The 27,626-nt window shown below is 27.6% G+C and overlaps 1 protein-coding gene across 3 annotated transcripts in view; it reads right to left on the bottom strand.

Annotated features, from left to right (window-relative positions):
* The window catches only part of LOC107441639 (nucleotide sugar transporter SLC35D1), a 43,813-nt gene that overhangs the window by 5,435 nt on the left and 10,752 nt on the right, over nt 1–27,626 (bottom strand). For all 3 annotated transcript variants that reach the window (XM_016054979.3, XM_043051152.2, XM_043051153.2), the window contains 6 exons: nt 20,019–20,090; nt 18,286–18,354; nt 16,178–16,280; nt 8,665–8,757; nt 5,748–5,894; nt 1,820–1,902 (listed from right to left, as the gene is read on the bottom strand). In XM_016054979.3, the coding sequence (XP_015910465.1) occupies nt 1,820–1,902; nt 5,748–5,894; nt 8,665–8,757; nt 16,178–16,280; nt 18,286–18,354; nt 20,019–20,090 (567 nt within the window). The remainder of the gene's footprint in view (nt 1–1,819; nt 1,903–5,747; nt 5,895–8,664; nt 8,758–16,177; nt 16,281–18,285; nt 18,355–20,018; nt 20,091–27,626) is intronic.

Genomic DNA, 27,626 nt, shown 5'->3' with positions numbered 1-27,626 from the left:
AATAAAAATTCAAGTTGGACTTTTTTTTACGTGCCATATGTGCATAATGGTTACATTTGGGGTTTTATATATTTTAACTGTTTTCAGAATTATAAGTTTTGGACACTTTAATAAACTTTTGGACTGTTTGAAACATTTTGGTCAGTTTAGAACAAAGAATTTCTTGTATCTTATCCTAATCTAATTAGGATGGCAAAACCAACTGATTCCTATTGAAAGAAACACTGAAGCTTGCCAGACCATCAGAGTGAGAAAATAGACTTAAAATGAAACATTACAAGTTATAATAAAGTAATTTAATAAAATTTTCACAGCCGACTGAGTAACTGAGAAAAAATGAATGTCTCTAAAACCTGTAAGAAAATGTTCTATGAATTGAAAAATGGATGACAGAACTAAAAATTATGTTTAATAGTTTATTTTCTTTACTAGTAGGAAAACTATCAGCATTATTAAAAATCAAATAAGGAACTGTTTCAAGCAGCAAATATTCCCAATTCAAAAAATGTTAAATATATTAAATATATAGTATATTAAATAAATGTATAGTATATTAAATGCTCAGACACCAATACATTTGTAGGCATATATAGTTCCATGCAGATTTCATACTAAAATGAAGTTTTGGGATATATAAAAAAAGTAAGGAAGTAATTGAAAGTTTTGGAAAGGCAGTATAATGATAAGCATCATTTTCAAATTGTTTAGCAAATCCATGTTGGATCCATGTAAACAATAAGATATTTCTGCGTACGTACGATGCTGTATCTGGACTATTCCTACTTGGAAACAATTGTAAGAAAAATATATGGTTTGATATAACCTTGTCACTTTTGGAAAAACTTATAATCATAATTCTCCAAAATCTTTACTTTCTTATTAGTCTTATTTACTCATTATTCTAATAAAAATGGAAAAAAAAACTTTATGGTTGAATTAAAATCAGGAAAAAAGGGAAGGGGCTATAAAAATGCAATTTAATCATGTAATCGCAAAAGTCTGTTGAATACTATTTTGACAAAATGTAAAACCCACAAAAAATATAAACATTTATAGCATCCTAAAAGGATAAACACTCCCTGATATATCATAATTAATTTTTTTTGAAATAATAACTTAATATTTCAAGATTAAATATTTTTAAAATTACATTATAAAGATAAAACAATGCAAAAGAAAAAAAAGTGAAAAAGGACACTGAATAAAAAAATGTAGAGAACATATACAAGAACATGTACAATGTAGAAAACAAATACAAGAGATTATTTTGTATGTAGTAAAATTATTCAATAATGATAATTTTCATGGAATGTTTAAAGTAAAAATGTCCAAACTATCTTGAAATACAGAAAAGTTTTAATTAAGTAAGATTAAATTCCAGTTTAAAAATAAAACTATTATTGTTTGAAAATATGGAAGACTTAGATAGCAAAACTGATCAATGAAACCCATGTTTATTTAACACAAGATTTTATTGTCTCACAAAAAAAACTTATTAGTGAATGACCCTAGTAGCCAGGTTGACAATCTTAGCAAAATAGAAAAATTTGGCAGTGTGTTTATTTTTTTAGAAATGTAACAAAAATTGAAAAATAATAAGAAATAAAGTTTAAAATGTGACAAAGAATCTCCTACCTGATTAGATTAAAATTAAATAGAAATTTCTGAAATAAACTATTAAAAAAATGCTAAATAAAATTAACACAGTTAATTTATTTCTAAAAGAATTTTTTAAAAAAACCAATTCAATACACAAAATAAATGATTAAATGAAATAACTTAAAATGACAATTAACACATGAAGAAAATAAGTAATTACCTAATGTTGAGTCCAATGAAATTCGTCCAACTAAAGACATAATCTCCTCCTAAGTACATTCCAATGTATGTAATTAAAATATTCTGTGTGGGGACAGAAATAAATAAAAACTTGTAAATAACAATTATATATATATATAAACATATAGATAGATACACACACACACATCATGATCTATAAGATGCAATTTTATAAGACATAAATATCCAAGAATCACAATGATTTTACAATCCGTTCCTGCCATGTTCGTGGGTATAACCAAAAAATCAAAGACTAATATTTTATCCTGATAACATTCCATCGGCCATCCTCATGAGCCTGATGTGTCCTTGCCTCCAACTGAATTGCCCGTCATCTCTTCAGAGTCTTTAGACTCGAAACATCCAGAAGTTCAAGGCTCCGATATTGTTAGACAAATAGAGTCTCAAAGGTATGAGGTTCGATTTTCGGTCGTTGATCTCATGCATTCAACTTGCGTAGGTGACGTCATGGTCTGCGGGGATCGGCCAGTTTATTTTCATTTGCTGTTGGTCGCTCTTGCGTAGATCATGACGTCACCCATTATCTGTATTTAAGCTTCTGTTGAAGCAGATCATTTGGGTATTCTTTCTTTTCGTCACTGTTTGTTGTTGTTGTTACACATCCCCCTGGAGAAGGAAAGCCTAAACCAGGTCCAGAAGGCCTTGTCGCGTCAGTTCCCCATATATCTGCAGAAAGTCCCGATCAATCAGCAGCTGCTTATAAGAAGCGCCAAGGCAAAAAAGAAGGTGATCAGGACTAGCAGGTTGTAAGCAGGAACAAGGTTGGAAAGTCTTCTCCCCATTTTGAAACCTTAAACACTTAAGATGGCCACTACGAAATCTGGCCATGGTCGACTGGAAAGGCCAAGGACCGCTGCATGTTAATGATAGGCCAGTGCGGTTGCCAGCATACCGCTGATGGGATGGAGTACGGCGCCACACTGGAAGGCAAACGATGTTTTCCCAGGGAGTGGATCTCAGTGGGAGTAAGACGGTTCAAACAGTTCATAAGAAGATCACAGCCATTCTTGGCGAGCACATCAGCTGTCTCATTGCCATGTACCTTGACATGCGATAGGATCCATTGGAGGCTTATTGGTGTCTTCAGGCCTATCTCAGATAAAAGCTTCATAATCTCCTGGCCAGGAATATCCAATATTTCCCGCCAGTTCCTGAAATACTGAATAGCACTCCTACTATCGGTCAATATCCAAATGCAATTATTATCAGTTGTCTGGGCATAATTAAGGGTAGTTCCAATAGCCATGATCTCAGTTTTAAAGACTGAGCAATTGTCAGGGTTTCGGATACTGATCCTGACTTCACTATCATTGCTGTTGACAAAAACACCACTCCCGGTTCTACCGTCTTCCAACTTGCTACCGTCAGTGTAGATGACCAAGGCGCCAGAAGGGATACTATTGACAACCTCTACGGCCAACTGTTTCATCAGGTCTGGATGGTCTACCTGTTTATTGGCTTGAGATCTCAGATTGTCATTAAAACTGATGCCCCTAAGGGTCACCGTAGGAGGCAAACAATTTAGAGTGGTTGAAGGAACGACCTCAAATTCAATAAACCTCTCCTTTCTAGCATATTCCAATGGGGTGTGTCATTTCAAACGCTGACTGCCTCTCCAATTCAAGATGTATGCAGCTGTCCTGTTAGAATCACCAAGGCTCATTAGTTTATTAAAATATTTAAAGGAACCAATTCTAAATCTCATTGCCAGAGGCATAATATCTGCCTCATATAGTGCCACTTCATTGGGGCAGCTATTCCTTAACCCAGTGATTATTCTAGCTGCACTCGATTGGACACGATCCAGGATCTTTAAATTAGAGGCAGAAGCGGTTTGAAATATTTGATAGCCATACTCAAGAATGGGCCGCACGAGGGAACAATAAGTATGTCTAAGAGTAGAGGCATCAGCGCCCCAGTCTCTACCCGAGATATACTTCAAAATTTGTAGGCGCTTTCTCGCTTTGTCTGCATTTTCTCAATATGTTTCCTACAATTTATCTCAGGATCCAAAGTAAAACCGAAGTAACTTGGATGTTTGTCACAGCCCAGTAACTGATCAGAAAGATATACAGCGGGAGTATAATTATATAGGTGTATATTTGTGGTGAAGAAGCTACTAATAGATTTTGAAGGGTTAAAGTTTAACTTGTGGGAGAGCGAAAAATTCCTTACAGCCTCCAAGGAACCATTAGTTTAAGATTCCAATTTGCCTATGTCTGAACCACTAGTCCACAAGACAATATCGTCTGCAAAGATGCCAATCTGACATGGAGAAACAGTTTTTTTTAAAGTTATCTCTATGCTATGCTATGCGGTCATTTGAAAGTTATCTCTATACTTCTTGGTTAACAAGGAGGATTTACAAAGTTCCCATGTTTTATTTGTGAGTGGGACAGCCGTAACAAGTCACAACATTGGGTCAAAAAAGAATGGCCGAAAAGACAAAATCTTGACCCAGGCACCAAGAACGGTATTCGAAACAGCCTAGTTGATCCCAAAAAAGTATTGTTATCTCCGCTACATATAAAATTAGGTGTAATGAAGCAGTTTGCCAAGGCTGTTCCAGAAGACGGCGATTGCTTCAAATACCTGTTCAAAAAGTTTCCAGGTTTATCCCAAGCCAAGTTGAAAGGGGAATCTTTGTTGGTCCAGATATCCACAAACTCATGAAAGATAAAGATTTTGAGACTAACATGACAGAAACACGGAAAAAGAAGCTTGGGTTGCTTTCAAAGATGTCGTCAGTAAATTTCTGGGTAACTACAAGGATCCTGATTATAAAGAAATTGTCATGAAAATTCTGGAAAAATTTAAAACTTTGGGTTGCTCCATGATTGTCAAAATGCATTTCCTTCACTCACATGTGGACTTTTACACCGAAAATTTAGGAGCAGTCAGCAAAGAACAAGGGGAAAGGCTCCATCAAGTTATCAGAGATATGGAGCATAAATATCAATTAAGATGGGACAAGAACATGCTTGCTGACTAGTGTTGGATGATAGCTAGAGATAGACCTGAGATTAAGCATAAAAGATCATCAAAATAAGTTTCAGAGGAAAACGAGTATGTGCTTAAATATAAACTTTTTTCTTTTGTTTGTTTTGTTCTTTGTTTCAAACTTTCATATACACCTACATAATATTTGTTATTGTTGGTTAATCGTCAATTTTACGTTAAGTTATCTTTAAAAAAAATTTAAATGGTATGCTGGTGATTTTCTTCTAGAAAGTTATGTAAAAAGTTTAAACACATGAAACTAATTGTTTTTCTCTCGACCAGACGTGACTTGTGCAATCTGGTAACAGTATTTTTTGTTCATTCTAACCAATTAAATATTAGCTGATCACTCAAAAATCAATTTACTTTCACAAGATTAAATTTTACATAGATCAAAATGAATGAAGACGACAGTTACCAGATAGTACATACAAAATTGTTTGAGAGAATTCCTTTCCAAATAGGATTTTAGTAAAAACATTAATATCGATTTTACAAAAAATCTTGAAGCGATTGGGGAAAATGAAGGTCATTTTCAAAATCAGCACATCAAATAACATATAAATCAACAATAACTTCTCTTGCATTTTTCAAAAACTTCAATTTCGCAGGCTTGTGTAATTCTACCGAATTGTTGGCAGTCATTGCTATTGACCTCTCCATAGTTTTCTCCAATATTTTTGATACAACATTATTTATTACAACAACCTAATCTCAAAACGAAAGGCGCATTTGAGGAGTACGATTCATGTGATTTTATCGCTGATTTTTTTTCCAGCAATTACTACTACGGATTTCATTATTTTTTATTGTGATGATTATTTACAAAATGCGAAGAAGAAAATAATTTGTCTAGAAACAATAAAACTTTTAATGAATGACTTTACCTTTATGACACCAATAATTGTTGTCGTAAGAGCTGAGTTGTAAGCTGTACATAAAACTGTTGAGTACATCAATACGAATCCCATAAAGCATGAAAGCAAGAAAGAAGTCAGGAACATCATGTCTGGCCATTTGTAAAAGGCAAATGTCTACAAGAAAATAAAATGAAAAAATTGAGAACGTCACATCATAAATAAATAAACATTTGCCTTATTTTTTAATAATAAATAAATATTTACATTTTTTCAAACAACTAATAATTATTTGCTTTCTTTTTAACATTTAATTTAGAATTCCGAATATTTCTTAGCATTACTATTAACAGATAAACTTGCCAAAAGAACAATTAGTCACCACTGACAAATGAAGCATTTCATCAGTTCGCACCAGAAGTGGGTTTGGTAGGTTTTAGGGCCGAATCATTGATATGGCCCTTACGCAAGCCAGCATGCTTATTTAAACATACTAATACCAGGTATTTTGTTTCACTCAACATCTTCATGATATTTCTATTTTTAAATGACAATACCAACTTGGACTAGAAGAATATGTAGCTGATTTTATTAACAGAGCAACAAAAAAAAACAACATTTTAATAACTTTTGATCTAATGATGAGATTTTCACGCACTATGACTCAATAATTTATTATCTAACAATAATTCAATTATTTCAATAATTAATTATCTAACCTTAAAGATGCTAATTAATTAGTCATATTTTAAGTTTTGAAATCAGACATAAAAACATACTTTCTCTGAATGAACATAAAATTTATTTCAGGGGATTGGGATTTTAGACCCTCAAAATATGAGGGCAATTTGAGAAATATGGTCCCAATAGTTAGGCAATATAAGTGTTTGAAAATTTGATCCTCTTGCTAATTTCGCATCTTGCCATTTCAAAGAAATTGTATTTTAAAATTTTTATTTCTCAAGAACTATTTGACCAATTCCCTTCATATTTTGGATTTTCTCATTTAAAATTAGCTAAATTAAATTATTTCAAAAATTTTTATACTTCACAATTATAATTTTAATATGGAATTATCTATGGGAAAACCATTTTTAAAATTATAAATAAACTTTTCTGATTCACTTCATTAGTTGCGGAGATGCAGATAAAAAGTGCACAAACGTGAAATTAACCTAAATTTTTACCAACTTTTCTCATTTTTTTTATGCTGAATAAAATTTTAAAAAAGTTGTATTTTTAACTTTTCAATTCTCGAAAACAAATTAATTGATTCAGTTCAAATTTTGTATACTGTCACTTAAAATTCCATAGTTAAAAATGTTAGGATAGTAATTATAAGCAAAACTTTGCATAATTTACAATTAAAAAACTTTTTTATAATTCAAATACTAAAATAAAAAATCATGAATAACTATAATAGTTTATATTTTATGTAGAGCTATTTTTTGATAAACAAATTTTATAATTGTGTGGCAAAATTATTTGATTAATTAGCTTAAACAGTTCTAGCTAGAGATGTGGTGAAATAAGCAAGAAGTGAAATTAACATTATGGGGTCCAATTGACCCTAATGTGTCTATTGAGACCATAGTTTACAGATTGTGGCCGATATTTTGAGGATAAAAAATTTAAATACATTAAAAAAAGCAAGTTCATAGAGAGAAATTGCTTTGTTGTGTCTGGTTTTGTATCTGATTAATACAACAGAACAAAATATATTTATAATATAAATACAGACCATATAAATTGGGCTAAACATGTAATTAGGGATGAATTTATAAAAAAAAAGTTGTTACACATTTATTCTGTTTTTAACTTTTGCTTGAAAAATTTAGGAAAGTCACATCCAAAATAATATACATTTGTAATTTAATCTTGTTGTTCATAAGTAAGAAATGCCGCTAAAATTTCACAAGAAATTTAAGCTTAAATATACAAATTATAATACTAATTTTGAAGTCAAATTATGTAGTAAGTTCTGTGAAGAATTTAAATATTATAAAATTAAATTAAATCATACTAAAAAACTTTTGACAGAAAGGAAAAGTGCCTATGAAAATATTATATGCTATTGAAAAAAATTTTGTAATTAAAAAAAAATTATAATATTCCATATACTACACAAAATAACTACTAACTACAATTAAAAACTATAAACATCACTTAAATTTTATCTCATAGAAATCGCTGCATTCTAATTTTGAACATTTTTTTTCTTAAAAAATTATTTCCTATTAATCATCCGTTAAATCATTTACCTTTCAAAAAAAAAAATCATGAAAATTTGTTTTAAAATATCAAGCTAGTGAAATGATTTTAAAGGTGTATTACATGAAATAATTTTTAAAATACCACTTACATGAAAGCCATAATAAGGATATTTATTTGTTAAATTATAAATAAATCATGAAAATTTTTTTAACACAAAAAATACCGATTTTGAGATTTTTAAAAAAATTGAGAAAAAAATATTGTTAAGAAAATTCTAAAATTTTAAAATTAAGGGCATGCATTCCTATTCCCTAGCCTGCAATGCTACCCCTATAATAGTGGACCACAGAAACTCCAGTTTAACGAAGATTTTAGAAAAGAATTTTTGCCCAAAGTATTAAATCCAAATTTTAATGCATTTCTTTAATTTTTTTTTCAAAAAAAAAAAAAGGTTCTCTGCCACTGCAGAATCCATTAGACGCAATGCTTAAATTTTTAACATTATATTTCGTTATTGCTTGAAATCGAATAAGGTCAGGGTGTTATTCAAAATAATAACACCCTCACCTTATTCTATATATTGTATTATATATATTGCCACCTTATTCTACATATATTGTTTTTAAGTATTCTATTCAAAAGAAAATCATTGTGATTTAGACATGATTAATTTATGGTTATATTTTGTTCATAAAAACAGTCAAAAAGAATTTAAAAAAGCAAAATCATTTACCTTTTCTACTTCACCTGAATACCACCACAATATAGTTAAAGGCATTATCATGAATAAGGCATTATAAAAGAGCAAACCATATTTGCCCAACTCCTAAAAATTATAAACATAAATAAAAAATCACGCAGATCTATATAAAATGATTATTGTAACAATCAATACAAGTTAGAATTTAGAGTAAAATTTGGTTGAATTCTTAGTTTAAATCATAATTCATCTAAATATAATACATAAACATTTTAAGAGGACACTATACTGCAGGGGAAACTTTTCGTCTCAAATTCTCCTTCACCTCAATAACTGATATAAAATTGAAAGTAAAGAAAAAGTGAGTTCAGACAAACATAGAGTGAGCCATAAAGTTTCAAATACTGGTAAGAAATTTTTAAAATATCGAAATAAAAACATGAGAAGATAATTTAGGATTACGCATTGGAGAAGTTTTCTTCCAATAATTTGTTTGCATTTTGATATTTAGAAGAAAAAAAATTTTCTGCCATTGAAACATCATGACTTACTCTAGGTCTGCCTAAATTCACATAAATTAGTTATGGAGATGAAAAAGAATTCGGGATGAAAAGTTTCCTTCACGGTATGGCGTATTCACGAATATAGAGCATGTTTGCAATATTGTAGGATTTTCTTCCTCCTTCATGTGCATTATTTTTCCAAAGAATAATATAGTGAAACATTATTTCCTTCATAAAAAAAAAAATATTAAATATTCAGATCTAATATGTGCAACACAAGATATCATACTATCATTTTTCAATGTAATCATGACACATATATGCATCACTTTTTCGGCACTATGATTGTGTTGTAAATTTAATACTCAGTAAAATAAAACTAGTTATAAAGGTAACACATATTAAGAAAAGTTGTCATTATAACAAACTTATTATACAAGGTGTGTAGCCAAATTTTTCAACAAAAAATAAGCACCTTTTAAACATTAAAATAATATATTTAAGCACTTTAAAAAAATATCATAATTAGAGAATGCGTATTAATAAAAAAAATTTCTTCCGATTGTTAAAAGTTCTTCATAACTACCTAAACAAAATGCAAAATAGTTTTCAAAGAACTTTACATGATCATGATGAAATAAGTAGTTACTGTCAAAGAACTCTTTTCTTGATTATATTGGCAACCAAAAAAACAATTTATACATAATTTTAAATAGATTCAATACTTAGTGGCTCATTTTTTTTAATTAATAATTACTTTATTTAATTATGTTAAAAATTTTAATTCAAAAATAGATTTAACTTAACTATTACTTAAAAAGGTTATTGATTGTATTTTTTAAATTTAAATTAAAGTTATTTCTTCTTCTTCTCATTGGCACAACAGCCCAGGATGGGCCTTGGCCTTCTCAACAAGCCTATGCCCAGACATTCTTCCCTTAGCCAAGGTTCTCCAGTTAATTATCTTTAAAATTTGTAGGTCCTTTTCAAGGCAGTGAAAGTTATTTATAAAAGCATAATCAGCAGAACATTAACAAAATTAATATTATTGATCATGCCGAATTTATAAAGATAAGTAAAGAAGAAACAAACTAAGAAAACTTTAATAAACTCATATTACAAATGTAAATTAGTGAATGGTCCCTAATAAATTTTTATTAAAATTTGTTACTTTCAGTATTACTTTAATGAAATGATTTTTCAAAAAAATTAAATAATTTTGAAATGTAAATGTAAATAAATATTGAAGCTAACCATTTTTGCCAGAAGATATTATAATGTAGTCCCTACACACATAATATTAAACAAATCTGAGATAAGTGAATTTTTTATTTCAATTGTTTTTAAATCAAATCATTAAGCAATGAATTTTTGAAATGACAAATCTGAATAACATAAGACTTTTTGCTGCATTTAAAATATTGAAAGTCCCTCACTTCATACTTCTTCAAAATCTTGCCTCTAAATATTATTAAGCTTTTTCATACAATAAATTAAGAGCACTGAAACTTTTAAAAGTAAAAATAAAACAAAAAAACTAATAAGTAAAAAAAAAGTAATAAAATACAATAAAAGTTTTGAAAAAATTATACAATTAGTGCTGGTCCCTCAGGTAAAAAATCTCATGTATAAAAAATTCAATTAATTCCTATGCTTATTAAATTAAATGAATAAAAGGAGATGGAAATTTTGAGGTGTTGAAGCTTTGTAATTTTTGACTACTCTGGGGAACCACATGAAACTACATAATTAGTGAATGATCCCCAAGTCAAGTTCAAAGAAGATCAATATCTCGCCAGTAACAAAGATGATGGCACTGGACCAACGAGGAAATTAACAAGAGAAGTAAAATTTTCCTTTGCTATTGGAGAAAAAAAATTTAGTTCGACACTGTGACAAGTGAAAATTCGAAATATTGTTCGGTTCGATTTCAGAGGGAGGAAAATGAAGCCTGAAATTAAGATTCTCCAGCAAAATGCAGAAGAGTTGTATATGAGAGTGCAAGAATTTTTCCCACTTGCAAGTATTTCATCAAACATGTAAAATTATTGGCGCTTTCAGATACAAATTAGCTAGCAACAAAAATATTTTAATAAGTTCTAGTTCTTAAAACTGATTTTTTTCACAGTTTTTTTTCCCATTAATAGCAAAATTATTAAGTAACAAAAATTCAACAACATTTTCAAAAATCGTGTTAAAAATTCATGATCATATCATTTTTTTTCCAAAAAATATTTAGAAGAATTCATGAACATTTTTGAGAAATGTTTATAAACTGTAATAAGAAATCAATGACTAATAAACAAATAACTAAAGCAAGTTGCAAGTGCATCAAGTGTTTAAGTGAAAGATATTACATTAAATGTCTTAAAATTTTTTTAAAAAAAAAGACTCTTACTAAAAAAATTCTGATTTTCTGAACTAAGAAAGACTGGGCTCATTTCCAATCATTAAAATTAAAACAAGCAAATGTCTGAAAAATGAGATTTTAATAATCTTCAATTAAGGGAAGAACTAAATTATGCTAAATTTGAATTGATCCAAAAAAAGGTTATTCAATTATGGGACAAAAGACAAAAATTGATGCCAATACATTTGTTCTCAAAATTACAATATCCTAGAAGATATAACATAACAGGCCAAATTTTTAAAGATTTTCATTAGAACTATATAGCTAAATAATGATAATAGATCAGAATAAATCCTGTGAATAAATAAACTCAAAAGTAGAACTGCAATCACTTCTAATCTCTAATATTTCAAGTAAAAATATCTCTAATAAATAAGTAATAAACAAGAGCTTTTACTTCTTGTAAGAAAAAAAAATGGGAGAAAGAAAAAGAAAAGAAATACGCTGAAATCTGAATCAGCATTTTTTTCCTTTACAGATAAAATAAGAATAAAAACAATTTGCATAAAATAAATACTATAGATATTTCTTGAATATGGAATAATATAAGCTGTAACATTAAAAAATTTGATTTGAGATTGAATATATTTAAAATCTTCTTAATCTGAGGCAGAGAGCATTACAAAATTAGATGAAATAGGTATTAATTTTCTACTAATTTAATGGGAAAAAAAAGAAGAAAATTGGAGAGTTAAGTAATTTGTTTACTTTTAAACTTTAAAAAACAATTTTGCTGGTTCATCCAAATTTGAGTAGAATAACTAGTTTATATAATTAAGCTTACATTAGTGTTATTCCATAACAATACTCTTCAGTGAAAACTGAAGAAAAGGGGCAAATACAAGGCACATTACAAATTTTTTAGTAACAAATCAGCAATTATAACAAAAATACAGGGCTTTGTGCAGATCATAGTAGAAAAAGTAGTGAAAAAAGTGACTAATATTCCTTAAAAAGTAATAAATAGTGGCTTTATTAAAAACAGTGTTAATATTCAGGCAACATCCTAATAACCTTAAGAATATACAACTTAAAGGAAAAAATTTGGTTTAGAAACATTTATTGTTGTAGCTGTTTATTGCTTTAATTTACCGCTATTGAAATTTTTTTTTTGTAAAAATTACATAATAAATATTTTCTAATTTTTCCCAACTAAAAAAAAAGTTCATGTTTGGTTTTAGCTGTTATGGCTTAAAGTATTATATCAAAGAAGCAGTGAAAGTATACAACAAAAATATTTTCGCTATCATGTAAAGTCAGTATACATTTATTGAGATGTGCTTCTCTTCCGGAGTCAAAACACAATGTGTTTTTAAACACAAGGTGAAGAACTGAAAAAAACGTTAAATAACAATTATTGCAAAAAAAAAGTACTTTTACAATAGAAATGGCGCAAAACGAATGTGGCAAAAAGTTATTAATGAAATAAAAAATAATAATATTAGATTAAAAATATCAAAATTGGAAATATGTGCAAAACTGGAGACATGTGATCATTGTTCTAAAGGGATTGAATTCGAAATATGCATATGTAAAATCTTTGTATAAAAAATATAAAGTGGAATCACAATAGAACCGTTAAAAGTGACTTTTGAATAAATTGTGAAAATGTTTTGAATAAATTAGCAAAATTGTCATTACAACATCGCATTAATCAAAAATATAACTCTGTATTAATATGAAATTAAATTAATGCAAAAACTGTCGGAAAACATTAATTTACAACATTTTTTTTTTTTTTCATTTTTTTTATTTCTAATGGCAGGCCAATTTAAAAGAACAAAATGGATAAAACAACAAGAAAAACAAGGCAAAAAGAGATAAATAAAATTGAATGCATAGTGACATGCAATTAATTTACAACATAATCACCATGAATCGAGTGTGTAAAAACACTTAACTCTAAGTTGAAAAAGGCTAGTAATACATTGCATTAAAAAACCACGAGGAAAGGGCTGAAAAAATTATAAAAATTTGCCTGAGAGCCTAAGGTAAACACTAGAAATAAAACTGTAAGGAATCACAATGAAATCAAATACGTCCAAGAACGATTTTCGAATAAATCATTAACAAATAGCTGTTACTGAAATACATGCTACATAATAAACATTGTATTAATTAAAATATGGAGATTTAAAAACCATGGGAGAAAAAATTATTCGAACTTTGTCAATCATTTGACTGTTTAAAACGATTATAAAACCAAGTAAATTTATGGTGAATCAATTTGAAATTCTCCAATTTAAAATTCGTGTGTCATAAAATTGTATAAAAAACAGCATAATTTGTAAAACCACATAGAAAGACTGACAGCATTCGTAATAACAACTGACATCAAAAACAATAAAAAAAACATCAAATCATTTTTTTTTTACCTTCTTTATTTGTGACATTCACCTGAATTAGTATTGAAAACGATCCAGTTTAAACTGTATGTTAGAATCTCTGATTCTCAATTAAAACAATAAAAACAAAAAATATTGTTCAAATTATGAAATTCTCTTATATTCACAACTCAAGAAGTATTTATGAGATCTCTCTGGTCCCATATCTCACAAATAAACTCACCAACTGAATGCATAACAAAATTAAATAATAAGTGAAAAAAAAAGAATTCTAAAAAAATTATGAAACAGTAGCAATGACGATGCATGCGCACTGTTTACTATTACTATTGAACACATTTGAAGAGTGTGATGACGTCCAAATAAGGTGCGCACAACATCAAACCCAAAATAACACCCATTTTGCCAATGGGTAATAAAAGTAAACATTTTATTTACGTTTTTCCTTGGGAAGAATGCACTCTTTTATGCACTTTTAATGAAAAATAAGAACTTTTAAGAGTGCTTAATCTCTATTATGCAAAATTATGCTCTACTGAGCACATTTAAAGAAACCTACAGGAAAAGGAAGTTCGATTCAAGGAGGAATACAAAAAATTTCATGTTCTGCAGCTTCACAACAGATAAGAAAACAAAACTTCAGATAGATAGATGATGACTAAAATCATTCCTCGATACAGTGAATGGCTCTCTTGCATTCCAAGAGAAATTGATTTGAAAGTGGAAATTTCTATTTTTCTTCACATATTCAATCCTCTTGTATGCCCCATGCATAGTCCTTCTTTACAAGAGCAAGAGGATTGTAATATTACGGGTTAAGGGAAATGTGAAATCTTTTTTTTTATTGAAATGAGATAGTGAGATAAGTGACTAAGCCTTTAAAACAGTGAGAAAAACAATGAATAAAAGTTACTATTTTTTAAGATAGTGGCATTAAGTGAGAAAAGTAACTCACGCCTAGCCCTGAAAATGCCATTTATATATGCTATGATACTGCCTTACATTATGCCAATCAAAATTTAGCCTTTCATGTTTTATTTTATTAGAATATAAGTCTTAAAAAAATAAGACACTTTTAAAACAAATTATCTTTAAATTAACAAATTATTAAATTATCTTTCGATTTTCAAATTTTACATGGCTTTTGGCAAGCAATTGAGTAATTCTAGTTGCAGCCTGTCATTTCAGAATTTTTGTTTAAAATTTTTTGAGTCTCACACTCTTAAAGTTTATCCAAAGTTGCATTTTGCTCATAGAAATCTGCATTAAAAAAAACTTGATATAGCTTGTGAATAAAAGCTCTAACAAAAAAAAAGGAGGTTGCTAGAAAGGGGGTAACTAACATCTTACTAACAGAGAGTTTGAAAATTTAAATTTTAGCATCATGCAACTCCAAAATTATAAATTCTTTGTTTGTGGATGTTTGCAAACACATGATCTCGAGATATGTAGAATTCTGCAGATTAAGGGGAAATTAGCATGCCTGATTTGATCAAAACTATTCTTTTTTTTCTATTACAAGAATTTTAAAAAATTTAAATATTATTTTATACATAATTTCATAAAAATGAAGTATAAAATCATTTAAATTGAGTTTTAAAAGAAATAAATTACAGAAAAAAATTCTTAAATAACTCTTCAAAAGTAGATAAAATAAAAAACAACACATAGCATGGATAGGGTGCGTAGCCAAATTTTTCAACATCTTTAAACTACTTTAAAACAATCAAAAATATTTTTAAGTATTATATACATCAACAAAATTCAAAAAAATTTTCAAAGACTTTACATAATCATGATAAAATAACTAGTTTCTGACAAAGAACTCTTTTCTTGATTATATTAGCCATTTTAAAAAGATCAAGAGGTTCTTAGGTCTGATATAACAGGTGGAAAATGAAGCCTGAAATAGAGAGTATCTTGCAAAATGCAGCAGAGCTGCACACGAGAGTGCAATTATCTCAACGAACTCGCAAGTATTTCATCAAACAAGTAAAATGATTGGCGCTTTCATACACTATGGATCGACGGTGCGCTGAAATTTGTGGTTGAATGAATTGTGAGAACGTTGAATAAAACAATGTGAAAATCATCGTTTCATTATATATCATTCGTATCACATCGTATATCATTTTCGAAAAGGGAAAATTAAGCACTTTTTAAAAACACCTATAAGAGCTTTTAAAAAACGAAAATCGAAAATAAGCACCATTAAGCACTTTTTAAAAATGCTAAGCATCATGACAGAGGAAAATTCTAAATACATTATGATCTATTTAAATACATACTCTAGCATCCAACTTTTTTTTGACACAAATATTATTGGCAGCAGTGAAGAAGTCATTGCACAAAACAAACAAATAGCCTTTGAATTCAAATGAAAGATCATCTCTAAAAAACATAATAAAATGAATGATAATATTCTGAGCTTAAGAAAAAGTTTAAAACATAAAATTTTGTAGCAGCATAATATTCTAAGTGCAATCTAATAGTAGATCCTTAAATCTGCAATGAGATAATACATGTATAAAGAAAATTGTTAAATCTGAGTCTGATTTTGCTCACCTAGATTTAGAAAGTGATGTAGATATCACTTTAATTTTTATTCAATAAACTTTATTTGGATCACAAAAAGTTTGACAAAGTTTCTACTTCTATCTTAGATTTAAAGTTTCGTAAAAAAAATTTCAGAAGGCTTTCTCATTTTTTCAAAAGTATTTTTAATTTTTTTTAACTTAGCCTTTTTTTTTCTTGTGCAATGAGAAATTTAGTTATAAAATTTAAAATTTTAAAAGCAGTTATGCCTAAATCTACATTTTCATTATAGAAAATTTTACTATTTACATTTCAAAATCATAAAATATCAGTTAAATAACTATATATATATATATANTGGTTCTAACTATAATTTATTGTAGCCTAAATCGGGTGCAATTTTTGAAACAACAGTTTAGGGGGAATATTAATTCAAAATACCAATTCATAATTAATATTTAATTTCTCTCCCTTCAACTTTAAAAAAACCAGTTTTCCTCTTATAGGACACTACTTGAATATTATATATATATATATATATATATATATTCTACATAAAGTTTATTTTTTCTGAGGTTTTTATTTACTTATTGGATAGGACATACTAAAAAAATTTAGTTTAAAAATTTAAAATTTGTGAAACAATTATGACATTATCTACATTTTAACTATACATTTCATTTACATTTCAACTATATTTAATAACAAAACAACAACAAAAATTTAAAAATAGATTTTTTTCATTGAGTCTAATTTCTTAAGGTAGGGTCTCCTTCTTCAAAAGTCTCCAATTACATTGTCTGAAAATTTGTCACATGTAAAAGTAGAAAATTTATCACATTTATTCTTCTAATCTTGAGATTTTTAAACTAAAAAATTTGCATGTTCAGTTACAATTGTATTGAGATTATTATATTAAATACCCTTTAAATGGTGAAAATAGAAATCTTTTTTGAGTGCTATATAATTTTTTTCCCCTGTCTGTTTAAGTTACATTAGTTGATGCAAAATAAAAGGTCATTCATCAATTTTGACTAGCATGTAAATAAAGTTAGAGGGTATTTATAAAATCAATTTTATTCATTCATAGTATTTATTTTACAACAAAAGCTTTCATGGGTACTAGATCAGAATAGAATATATTACATAAATTATTTTATAAATTAACTCTTATTAACAGAAAAGGCTTAACGGAATTTTAATGAATAGAAAATGTATCAATTTTATTGCCATTAATAATCAAGTATCACAATTATTAGTTTACAAGCAAATAATCTCCCGGTCACTATTTTAAAATGGAGAATAATGCACAAATTATTTTAAAATTTAACCCTGGTGTATAGAAAAGACTGTTACAACAATTTTATGCAGAGAAAATGTATCAATTTTATTCATTTAGCACACTCCTTAGTTCGCAAACAAATGTTCTTTAAATTATTAAGTCAAAATGTCGAATTTTGCATATATTATTTTATATGTTAAGGGCATTTATCATTATTAATTTATATATCAGCAAAATTATTAATTGACAAAGAAATGTTTTTACAGTTACTTATTTAGAATGAAGAAGAAATGTATCAGTTTTACTCACTTAGCATAGTAATTATTTTATAAACAAATGTTCTTGAATTTAAGTAGACAGAGTAAAAAATAATGCAAAAATAAATTAATTAATTTTAAACCTAACTCTTGTGTGTTAAAAAGGCTGCAATAGCAAATTAAAGGAGAAATTTATACATTCTTAGTTTTGCTTTATATTTACTACCACGGATATATATCATAGATTGCATAAGCCCGACATACTCTTTGAACTTTAAAAACAAATAAGATAAAGACCAATAAGAGGGTGAAAGTTACTTACGCTGCAGCTATAATGGCACCTCCTACCATAGCAAGGACTGTTAATACGATGGGAAGCTTCTGGTGAACACTATTAAAATTCAAAATATCATTGGTACATTTTTCAATTATACAAAAAAAAATATGAGATAAATAATTAATATCATAAATTTCTAAAAAGCATTTCAAAAATTAGTATAAAAACTATTATTTTCATCATTACAATAATTCTAAAAAATAACAATTAATTGATGTGCACCAACAAAGAGACAGCTATGAACACAAGAAAATATTATTTCAAAAATTTAATACGAAATTTCAAAACACTTCTAAAAAAGTTTTTGGGGCTTAAATTATCCAAATCTAATAAAGGAGCATTATTGAAGCAATAAGAAAAAGTCTGATAATAATATGAATTATTAATGCAAAAGCATAATGGAAAGTGCTGTTGAAAATAAAACTACTATAAGAGCTGGGTTTTTACTTTTAAAATAGTTTGTTTAAAACACTTGTTTTGAACATGTTTAAAAATAGATTTTTACTATGTCTTTTAAAAACATTATTAGTTTGCCTAATGAATTCCACAAATTAATAATAAGTAATTAAAGCAGAAATAATTAAATTAGAAAAGCAAATTTATCTTTTGTACAAAAAGAGTATGGTAACTCAGTTTCATTTTCTAAATTTAGCAACAAAAGAAACTACAAAAAGTTGCAAATCTTCAAATCTGTTAACTATTTTCAAGTATAAAAAAAATAAGATTTTATTTTTATGTTTTTATGTTATAATAGCAAAATAAGAAATTGCTTATGTGTAGCTAAAGCAGCAAAACTTGTCTTGTAACAATACTCAAAATTCTTCATAAATAATTTATTTTCAATTACATAAGACTTTTCTATTATATGACCACTATTTGTTTTGTAAGAAATTGCAAAGCTAAAATTTCATGACTTGTCTTTGTAAAAAATAAACAGTACAAGAACAAAATTAAAAATTTCAATTCTTATAAGGTAAACATTCTATTTAGAATTCTTTCTAAAAATAAAATATTTTTTAAAGAAAGAGACAGTTGTTTATGTATTGTATTCAGAAAAGTATCGAAAAACACTTGACAAAGTATCAGCTACAAGTTTTCCACATTTCAACAGGTGGAAATAGAATAGCGTTAATTCTTATATGCTTACAAATAGAGAAACAAAAGTAATTCAAAACATCACCTAATACTGTAAAAATAAATAATAAAAAGAGGAGAATCATACGTTTTCAGTCCTCATAGAGTAAATATTTAGTTTTCCTTTATTAGGAAAGATAAAAGATTTTTTTAAAAACAGAAAAGAAAGATTTTTCAAAAAAAAATTAATAATACATAAAAAGTAACAATTACAACTTTCTCACTTTTCACTAGCAAGCTAGAGAATGTGAAAGGTTAAAAACTTTAAAAAAGGAACAAATAATTATTTAAATAATCACCTTCTTAATGTAAAAATAATAAACCAATAAAAATCAAAAATTTAAGTTTGCAATTCTTGAAAGGTAATGATTTCATTTCTAAATAAGAATAAAATATTTTTTAAAAGGAAAAAGAAAGAAGATTATTTAAAAAAAAAACAGAAAAACACACAACAGAGTAACAATCTAACATAGAAAACCCTTATTAAAAATAAATATATCAAACAAAAATTTATTTTAGGTCTGGCATGCCTAATTGTAATAAACAAACATTGGAAAATCCAAAATACTATTAAAAACACTTACTTTAGAATGAAGTATTCTCCTAACAATGTCATTAAAATGGTGAAACGCCGTAAGACTGTGAACATTGGAAGACTTTAAAAGAGAAAAAAAACAACAGGGTATAAAATGTTGTACATAATCACAAAGATTAAATGCAGTCAAATCAATAAACAAGGAACATTAAACATTTTGAACAAAATAGTAAAATTTTTAAATAAAAACTTTAAAAAAAAACTATATTAAATAAAATAATAATAAAATTAAAAAATAGTAAAATTAAAATGTCGTTTAAAGCAACTTAGTTTAATATAACATTATTTGAACTTTAGTAATCATCTATCTTTGATTTTTAAAAATAGATAAGGAAAGAATATATTTTAAATTTTAAGGAAAATGACTCCCTGTCAACAATGTATTCATATAATTCTTAAAAATGCAATTGTAAATCTAAGTCATAAGCTGACCTTAAAAGATTATTTTTAGACATCTGGAAGATTATTTTTAGACATTTTTTTTCGTCATTTTTAGTAAATAAGCAATTTACTTAATATCAATTTGGAAAAAGAAAAAAAAACTTTTAACCTATAAGCTATTAAACCAATTATGTTTATAATACTATTTAGCAATCATAACAAATATCAAGATATATAAAATGCACATTTTAGTTATTATTTTTATATTATGTATATCCTATTATATATATCCTACTTTATATTACTATGTGGAATTTTTAAATTAAATAGACAATAAAAATTTGTAGAATTATATTTATTTTGTCCATTTATATTTTAAAAGCTTAATACACTTGAAGGCAAAAATTTTATACTTGCAAAGCCTTTGCAATCAGCTAATGCATGCACAAGAAAATAATGCGTCGAGATTTAAATTGGTAATTGAAAAATAGAAATAAATCAAAAATTTTCATAACAAAGCAAAAAAAAAAAAATTCTTTTAATTTACCCATAAACTATTACAAATATTTGCCAAATGGAACTAAAAATTAATCCCTTTTTTAACATTCTTCACAATGTTAAAATTTTATGATTATTTGAAATTTTACATTTTTTTTAAATTTAAAATCTGATGCAGAAAATCCAAAGAAATCACTGATTTCTCATAATAGTGAGCAAACTCTCTGAAATTATGAAAAGTTTAAGAGGCATCAGCAGGAGGTAGAACTCTGTGAAAAAAGCATGTTTGGTGGAGCCTGAATTCACTAAAGAGTTAGAAACATAAAATCTTACACAATATGGACCACTTCCAAAATCTGAACAAATTTTTTTTTTTAATGTATTGCTTGATTTTCTTTAAAAAAAATCAACTCAAAATGAAACTACAACACCCTTTATGTATGCGCCAAATCAAACTATAGAGAAAAACGGCTACTTTAAAACATCTAAATTTGAAATGGACAACAAAATAACTACCGACTACAAATTTACTTGTTATTTTGCAACAGAAATCTATTTAATGCTTTACAAATCAGTTTAAATCCCTTTTTACAAATCCAAATCATTGTGGTGTTGTTAATGTTTACACAATTTTTATTCTAACTTATAATAACGGAATAAAAAAAAACATTGTGTACAGAACCTTTGAAATAATTTCTTTAAAAAAAAAAATCAATAATAATTATTATGAATGATCTGTACCTCCTAGTAGTATATTTCCTATACTATAGTGCATTTTTAGTTTTAAACTTCATACCCAAAAACATCAGAAATATGTTTCTTAAACAGTTTTATACTTTTTTTCATGTGGTTTCACAGACATTAAAAAGTAGTTATCAATTTTTAAAAAAAAAACTCAAAAACCGATACTAAAAAAAAAATTTCAATCAAAATTAAGACAATTTTTAAAAACTGTAAAAAAATACAAATTTTTTACAGTTTTGAATTTTTATGTAAAAATCCTTATTTTATTGCAATTTTAGGGAATAAAATATTAAATCATTTTTAGGTTTCATGAGACTAGATAAATTGAATAGTGAAATACAATGAATTAACAAAACAATAAATTCTTTTATACACATACCCATTAAAGTATGTTCATATTTTCCATCAATCAAACCTTCATTATCAAAAATAATATGGCCAATTTAATTAATTTCATTAATGGCTTTGTCAGAAAGTTCTCCATGTTGTTTTTTAAAAAAAAATATTCTCTTTCTTCATTGTGAACTTTTAATTTTACAACTGCGCAATCATTAAATTTAGTATTTATTTTTGTCAATGATATCAGATCATGTATCCCAGGTTTCAAATCTTTAAATTTTAAGATTATAGTGTGTGTCTTTTTCCCATTTATAAGAGAACATGTTATAAATATTTATAAAAAATGTTTCTAATAAATGGAGAGTCTTTTTGTATGAAATGACAAAATGAAAGCAAATTAATAATAATCATTTGAAAGGTAAAATATCTACAAAATCTGTAAAAAATTCAAATCTGTAAAAAATTCAAATCTGAAATAAAAAAAATACAAAATTTGATTGTGAACGTAGTGAACAATATACTTATGCACACAAACAAAGACATTTTAGAAGATATTTTCATAACACTTAATTTTAAATTTGTTTCTGTTCCATCAGCATTTTTATTTTTATAAGGATAACAGTATTTAAAAAAATTTTCCTTATAAATGGAAAATCTATTAAATTCAAAAACTGCTTTGAAAGAACTAAATATAAAAGTAAAAAGAGGAAGTAAAAAAGTTGACTTGATTAAATTAATGGCAAAAAACATAAAAATAACATATAAATATATTTCAGCTGATTTATTAAATTTACAGGTATAAAATTATTTGAAAGAAAAAAAGAAAATATTGTTGAACAAACCAATGAAGCGAAATAAAATAAAGAAAATATTTTATTCTTCTAATAAAAAATTATCTGACAATGCGTTTACAAATAAAATATCCACACAAAAAATTAAAACAGAAGTAAATCTTGAACAGTTTTTTATTCCAGATTATGAAATCATTCAAATAAAATGTCAATATATCAAAAAATATAAAGTACATCAAAAGTATTGCAAAACTAAACAATTTAATCCAAATAGACTGGAACAGAACTATAATACTTTAAAATACTTATTTAGAAAAGCTATTGGAAATATTGATGGAAAGGAAGATATTATTAGTAGACAATCCATCATTAGATAAACCTTTTCATCCAAAATTAATGTCTACGAAAGCTTTGGAAGATTATTGAGAAATATTAAATACAGTTAAACCCTGCTATAGTGAATATGTTTTATAGTGAACTCCCGGGTATAGTGAACGAAATGTTCGGCCCCATGCCTTGCTATACACGTATAACGTTATTTTTTGTGGATGTAGTGAACCAAAAAAGAGAGGATGTCGGATATAATGAACTTTTTTCTGTCTTCAACAGTTTTTTTCCTTCATTTTTTTGTAATAATTTTGAAATTTCTACTTCAAAATAAATACATATACCGATGTTTAAAACCATCTATAGAGGGGAATGTAGCAATAAGCATTTTTTCTTGTTTGCTTCTTTATCTCACTTTCCCATCCCTAAACAAACCAAGCAGATGTTTCCAATCCAGGCAGATGATGCACTTGTAAAGTGTTAGTGGGATCGATATGCATTTTCTGTCAGAGGGAATGAGCAATTATTCATTATTGGTCAAAGGGTTGGACACTAATCTGTGTTTATAAGGCTCTCATTTCAGCACCTTTTTGCTGTCAGTTCAGTTAAAAAGAAACCTGCAACCAAGTGACTCAAATTTAACTATGGCGAGCAGTAAACGTAAAACGCTCTCTATTGATGATAAAATGGGCATAACGTATATTCCGACGCATAACGCGTCCCGGCGTATAACGCACACCCGTAATTTCTAATGACTTTTTTTTAATTTCAAGACATACTCTTCGTATAACGCGCACAAAAATTTGGATTGTACATGTGCAATATCTCGTCTTTCAAGATCGTAAATAAAAAGTTTTTTTCCCTATCTTTTGCAAAAATAAAAGAACTGAATTTGACATGTATGTGAGAGTAGAGTTGAAAGAGTAATAATATGATTCTGAGAAAAGAAATTGTTGTATTCAGCAGTGCAGGTGTGTGCAAGAATGTTGTTCCCCACATTCCAGAAGTAAGGGGGGAGGGGTATCTGGAATGCTGTCTATTGTGTATGTCTCAAAAGCATACCACAAATCAGGAGAGAAAACGTAATTCCTCTTCTGCCAATCGCACCATTTGATGCCCTGCTTTTGAAAAGTAAACATTGTAAGCTTTAAGAATTCAGTGTAGATTTTAGTAGTAAACATGGCTCCTATCAAACGAAGCAAACACAGCACTGGATTTAAATGCAAAGTAATTCAATTTGAGAAAGAAAATGGAAATCGAGCTGCGGCGAGAAATTTTGGTATTGGGGAAAGCTCGGTGCGTGAATGGAAGAAAAATGAAGAGAAAATAATGGACATGCCCAAGGATAAGTGTTCATTACATACAGGACTAACAAAATGGCCGGCGTTAGAGGACAATGTAGAAAACTGGGTTTTGGAAAATCGGCAGAACGGCTTGATTGTAACAAGAAACTGTGTTCGCTTGTTTGCTCTAAAATGGGCAAAGATAAATCCACACGAAAGTGAAAATTTCAAGGCTACTGTGAGTTGGTGTAGCCGATTTAATGGCTCGAAAAAATTTAGTTCTACGTGAAAAAACCAAAGTATCACAAAAACTACCAAAAGACTTGGATAGCAAATTTTGAAGTTTTCAAAAATATATAGAACTGCGGAAAAAAAAGTAATATTTAAAATGGAATATTTAAAAAAAAGGAATTAAATAGGAAATATGGATGAGACCCCAGTCATGCTTGACATGATCGGTAATAAAACAATTGATTTAAAGGGAGTAAAATCTGTCAATGTAACAACAACGGACATGAGAAATCTCATTTCACCGTAGCCTTTTCTTGCTTAGCGGATGGAACGAAACTAAAACCAATGGTTATTTTTAAGAGAAAAACTTTTCCCAAATGTAATTTTCCAAAAGGTATTTTTGTTCATGTCCACGAAAAAGGCGAGATGGACGAAAATGGTGTTAAATTGTGGGTAAAAAATGTCTGGCAAATCCATCCTGGTTGCGTAAGAAAACCAGAAAGCCTTTTAGTGTGGGACATGTTTAGGTCCCACCTTACAGACAATACAAAAAAATTTTTGAAAGAATGTAACACCGATATGGCAGTTATTCCGGGCGGATTGGGACCATTAGTTCAGCCATTGGACGTCTGCTTAAACAAACCATTTAAAGCCAATTTTAATAAACAGTGGAACACTTGGATGTTGGAGGGCGAGAAAACCTTTACGAAAGGAGGACATATGCGCGGTGCAAGTTTGGAAACAGTGTGCGAATGGATATTAAAAGCATGGGATGAAATTAAGGCCCAGATGGTTAGAAAATCATTCAAAAAATGCAGCATTTCAAATAATCTGGACGGATCAGAAGATGACTGTTTATTTATGGATGAGGATAACACAGATGATGAAGACGAAACAGATTGTGATGACGTGCCTGAAGAAATAACGGAAGACGAATATAATGAACTATTTATGTAATAACGAAAATCAATAAAGTATATAAAGGTATATGTTATTTCTTTAAAATAAAAGTATTTTTCCATATTTAAATTTTTTAAATCTATAATTTTTTATATTCGGCGTATACCGCGCACCCGTAAATTCCAATGTTATTTTTTGTATTAAAAGTGCGCGTTATACGCCGGAATATACGGTAATCAGAAAAGTTGAAAATAGATGTAACCAAGCTGATATTTGCAGGGAATATAAACTATCCAAATCTACAGTTTGTAACATATGGAAAAATAGGCAATTAACAATTTCTGCTCATGAAAAAAATTTAGATGGCAGAAAAAAAGTAAAAGCAGATCACAAGGCTGTTGAAGAAACATTATTGAAGTGGTTCAGCAGGACAAATGTCTATGAATTTGCAAAGCGATTTTGTGCGACTACTTTTATATGCTCGAATAGTAGGTTAGACAGGTTTAAAAAGCGGAATTACAGAAATTCAGGAAAAATTATCAGAGAGTCAGGAAGTGTTTCCATATCTGATGTTGAGGATTGCTCATCAGCTAAAGATTACTGATTGTTTTTTTTTTTGTTTTTTGTTTTTTTTTTTTGTACGCAAGACGAAGAGTAATAAAAAATAACACATTTTTTGCTACAATATAATATTTTTCAGTCATTTATTTGAATAATGTGTAACAAAAGGGAGGAGTTTGGGAACTATTAGTTAAACTGCCTGCGTAACAGATACAGTGAACTGAAATTTTGGTCCCTTGAAAGTTCACTATAGCGGCGTTTGACTGTAATAACATTGAATATAAATAATTAGATATCACGCAAAGTAGGTTTGATTTTAATAAGATTAAATTGCCAAAAGGAGGTAAGCATCTAAAAATAGTAAATGACGAAACAATTTCGAAAAAGAGGAGTAATATTCAAATTAAAAATTACGATAATGTACGTTTTTTATTATGCAATGAATTAAATTATAAAAAACTGACAAAAAGCGATTTCAAAAATATTGAGAATTCAATGCGCCAGATACATTTAAGTAAATAAAATGAAAAAAATACATGTTTGTATTCAATAAGAGAAAAATTTTAGAAGATTTTAATACTGTACCTTTCGGTTATAAGACCATAAAAAATTCAGCTAAAATTTTACATTTTTCAGGACAGCATAACTTAACATTATTAGGAATATTATTGTAATCACATATTTTTTTAAAAAATATTTATAATTTAAAATTAAAACTTTCATAAAATATTTATAATTTAAATTTTAAAGTACATAAAATCTAAAAATTTTAAAAACATTTTATTCGCTTCAACTGTAAAAACTAGTTTTAATTTTAGTTTTAATTTTTTACAAAAAACTAATTCTTGATGTGTATCTCTGCTTTAAAAAGTGATCCAAGTCTTTTGTATCAAAAAAATATTTTTTTTGAATATTTTTTTTTAATATGTTTAAATATTTAGAGATAAACAATCTCAGCTTGATTTCCAATAGCAGATTCACTAATTTATTAGAAAAACAAATTTATAAGTCATTGTCTAAAAACTAAATTTTTCAACTTATACTACTTCACAGAATGAAATTTAGTGAAATCAAATTCCTCTGCCATATTTTTATTGCACACATCATTTCTAATTTTTGCATCCTTACAAAAAAAATATATATATATAAAAAAAATAAAAAACATTTTAACAAACATGTTTACATGCAGCTCCATCTACTCTATTAATAGGTTTTTGACCATTCTTTATATTTTAACTCTGGATTTAACTTGTTTTACCCATTAATTTTAGTTCCTGGACCTGTAAAATTATGATCAGGTAAATTCATTTCAATATGTACATTATTAATCACTTTATTCATTAAAACTTTTCCTTTTATTTATTTAGAAATAAATTTATAACCATTCAATTGTGTTTTTACAACATATTTTTCTAATGAAAAATATTTCAAACTTTGAATGAATTCAGACTCTCTTATATAAGTTTCTCTTTTGGTTAATGCATTAGCTTTAAATAAATTCAATATCTATTTATAAAATTTGCAATAATATATATATATATA

The sequence above is a fragment of the Parasteatoda tepidariorum genome, chromosome 1, assembly GCF_043381705.1.
Source record: "Parasteatoda tepidariorum isolate YZ-2023 chromosome 1, CAS_Ptep_4.0, whole genome shotgun sequence".
Classification (NCBI taxonomy): domain Eukaryota; kingdom Metazoa; phylum Arthropoda; class Arachnida; order Araneae; family Theridiidae; genus Parasteatoda; species Parasteatoda tepidariorum.
This window is presented reverse-complemented; position numbering and strand designations above follow the sequence as displayed.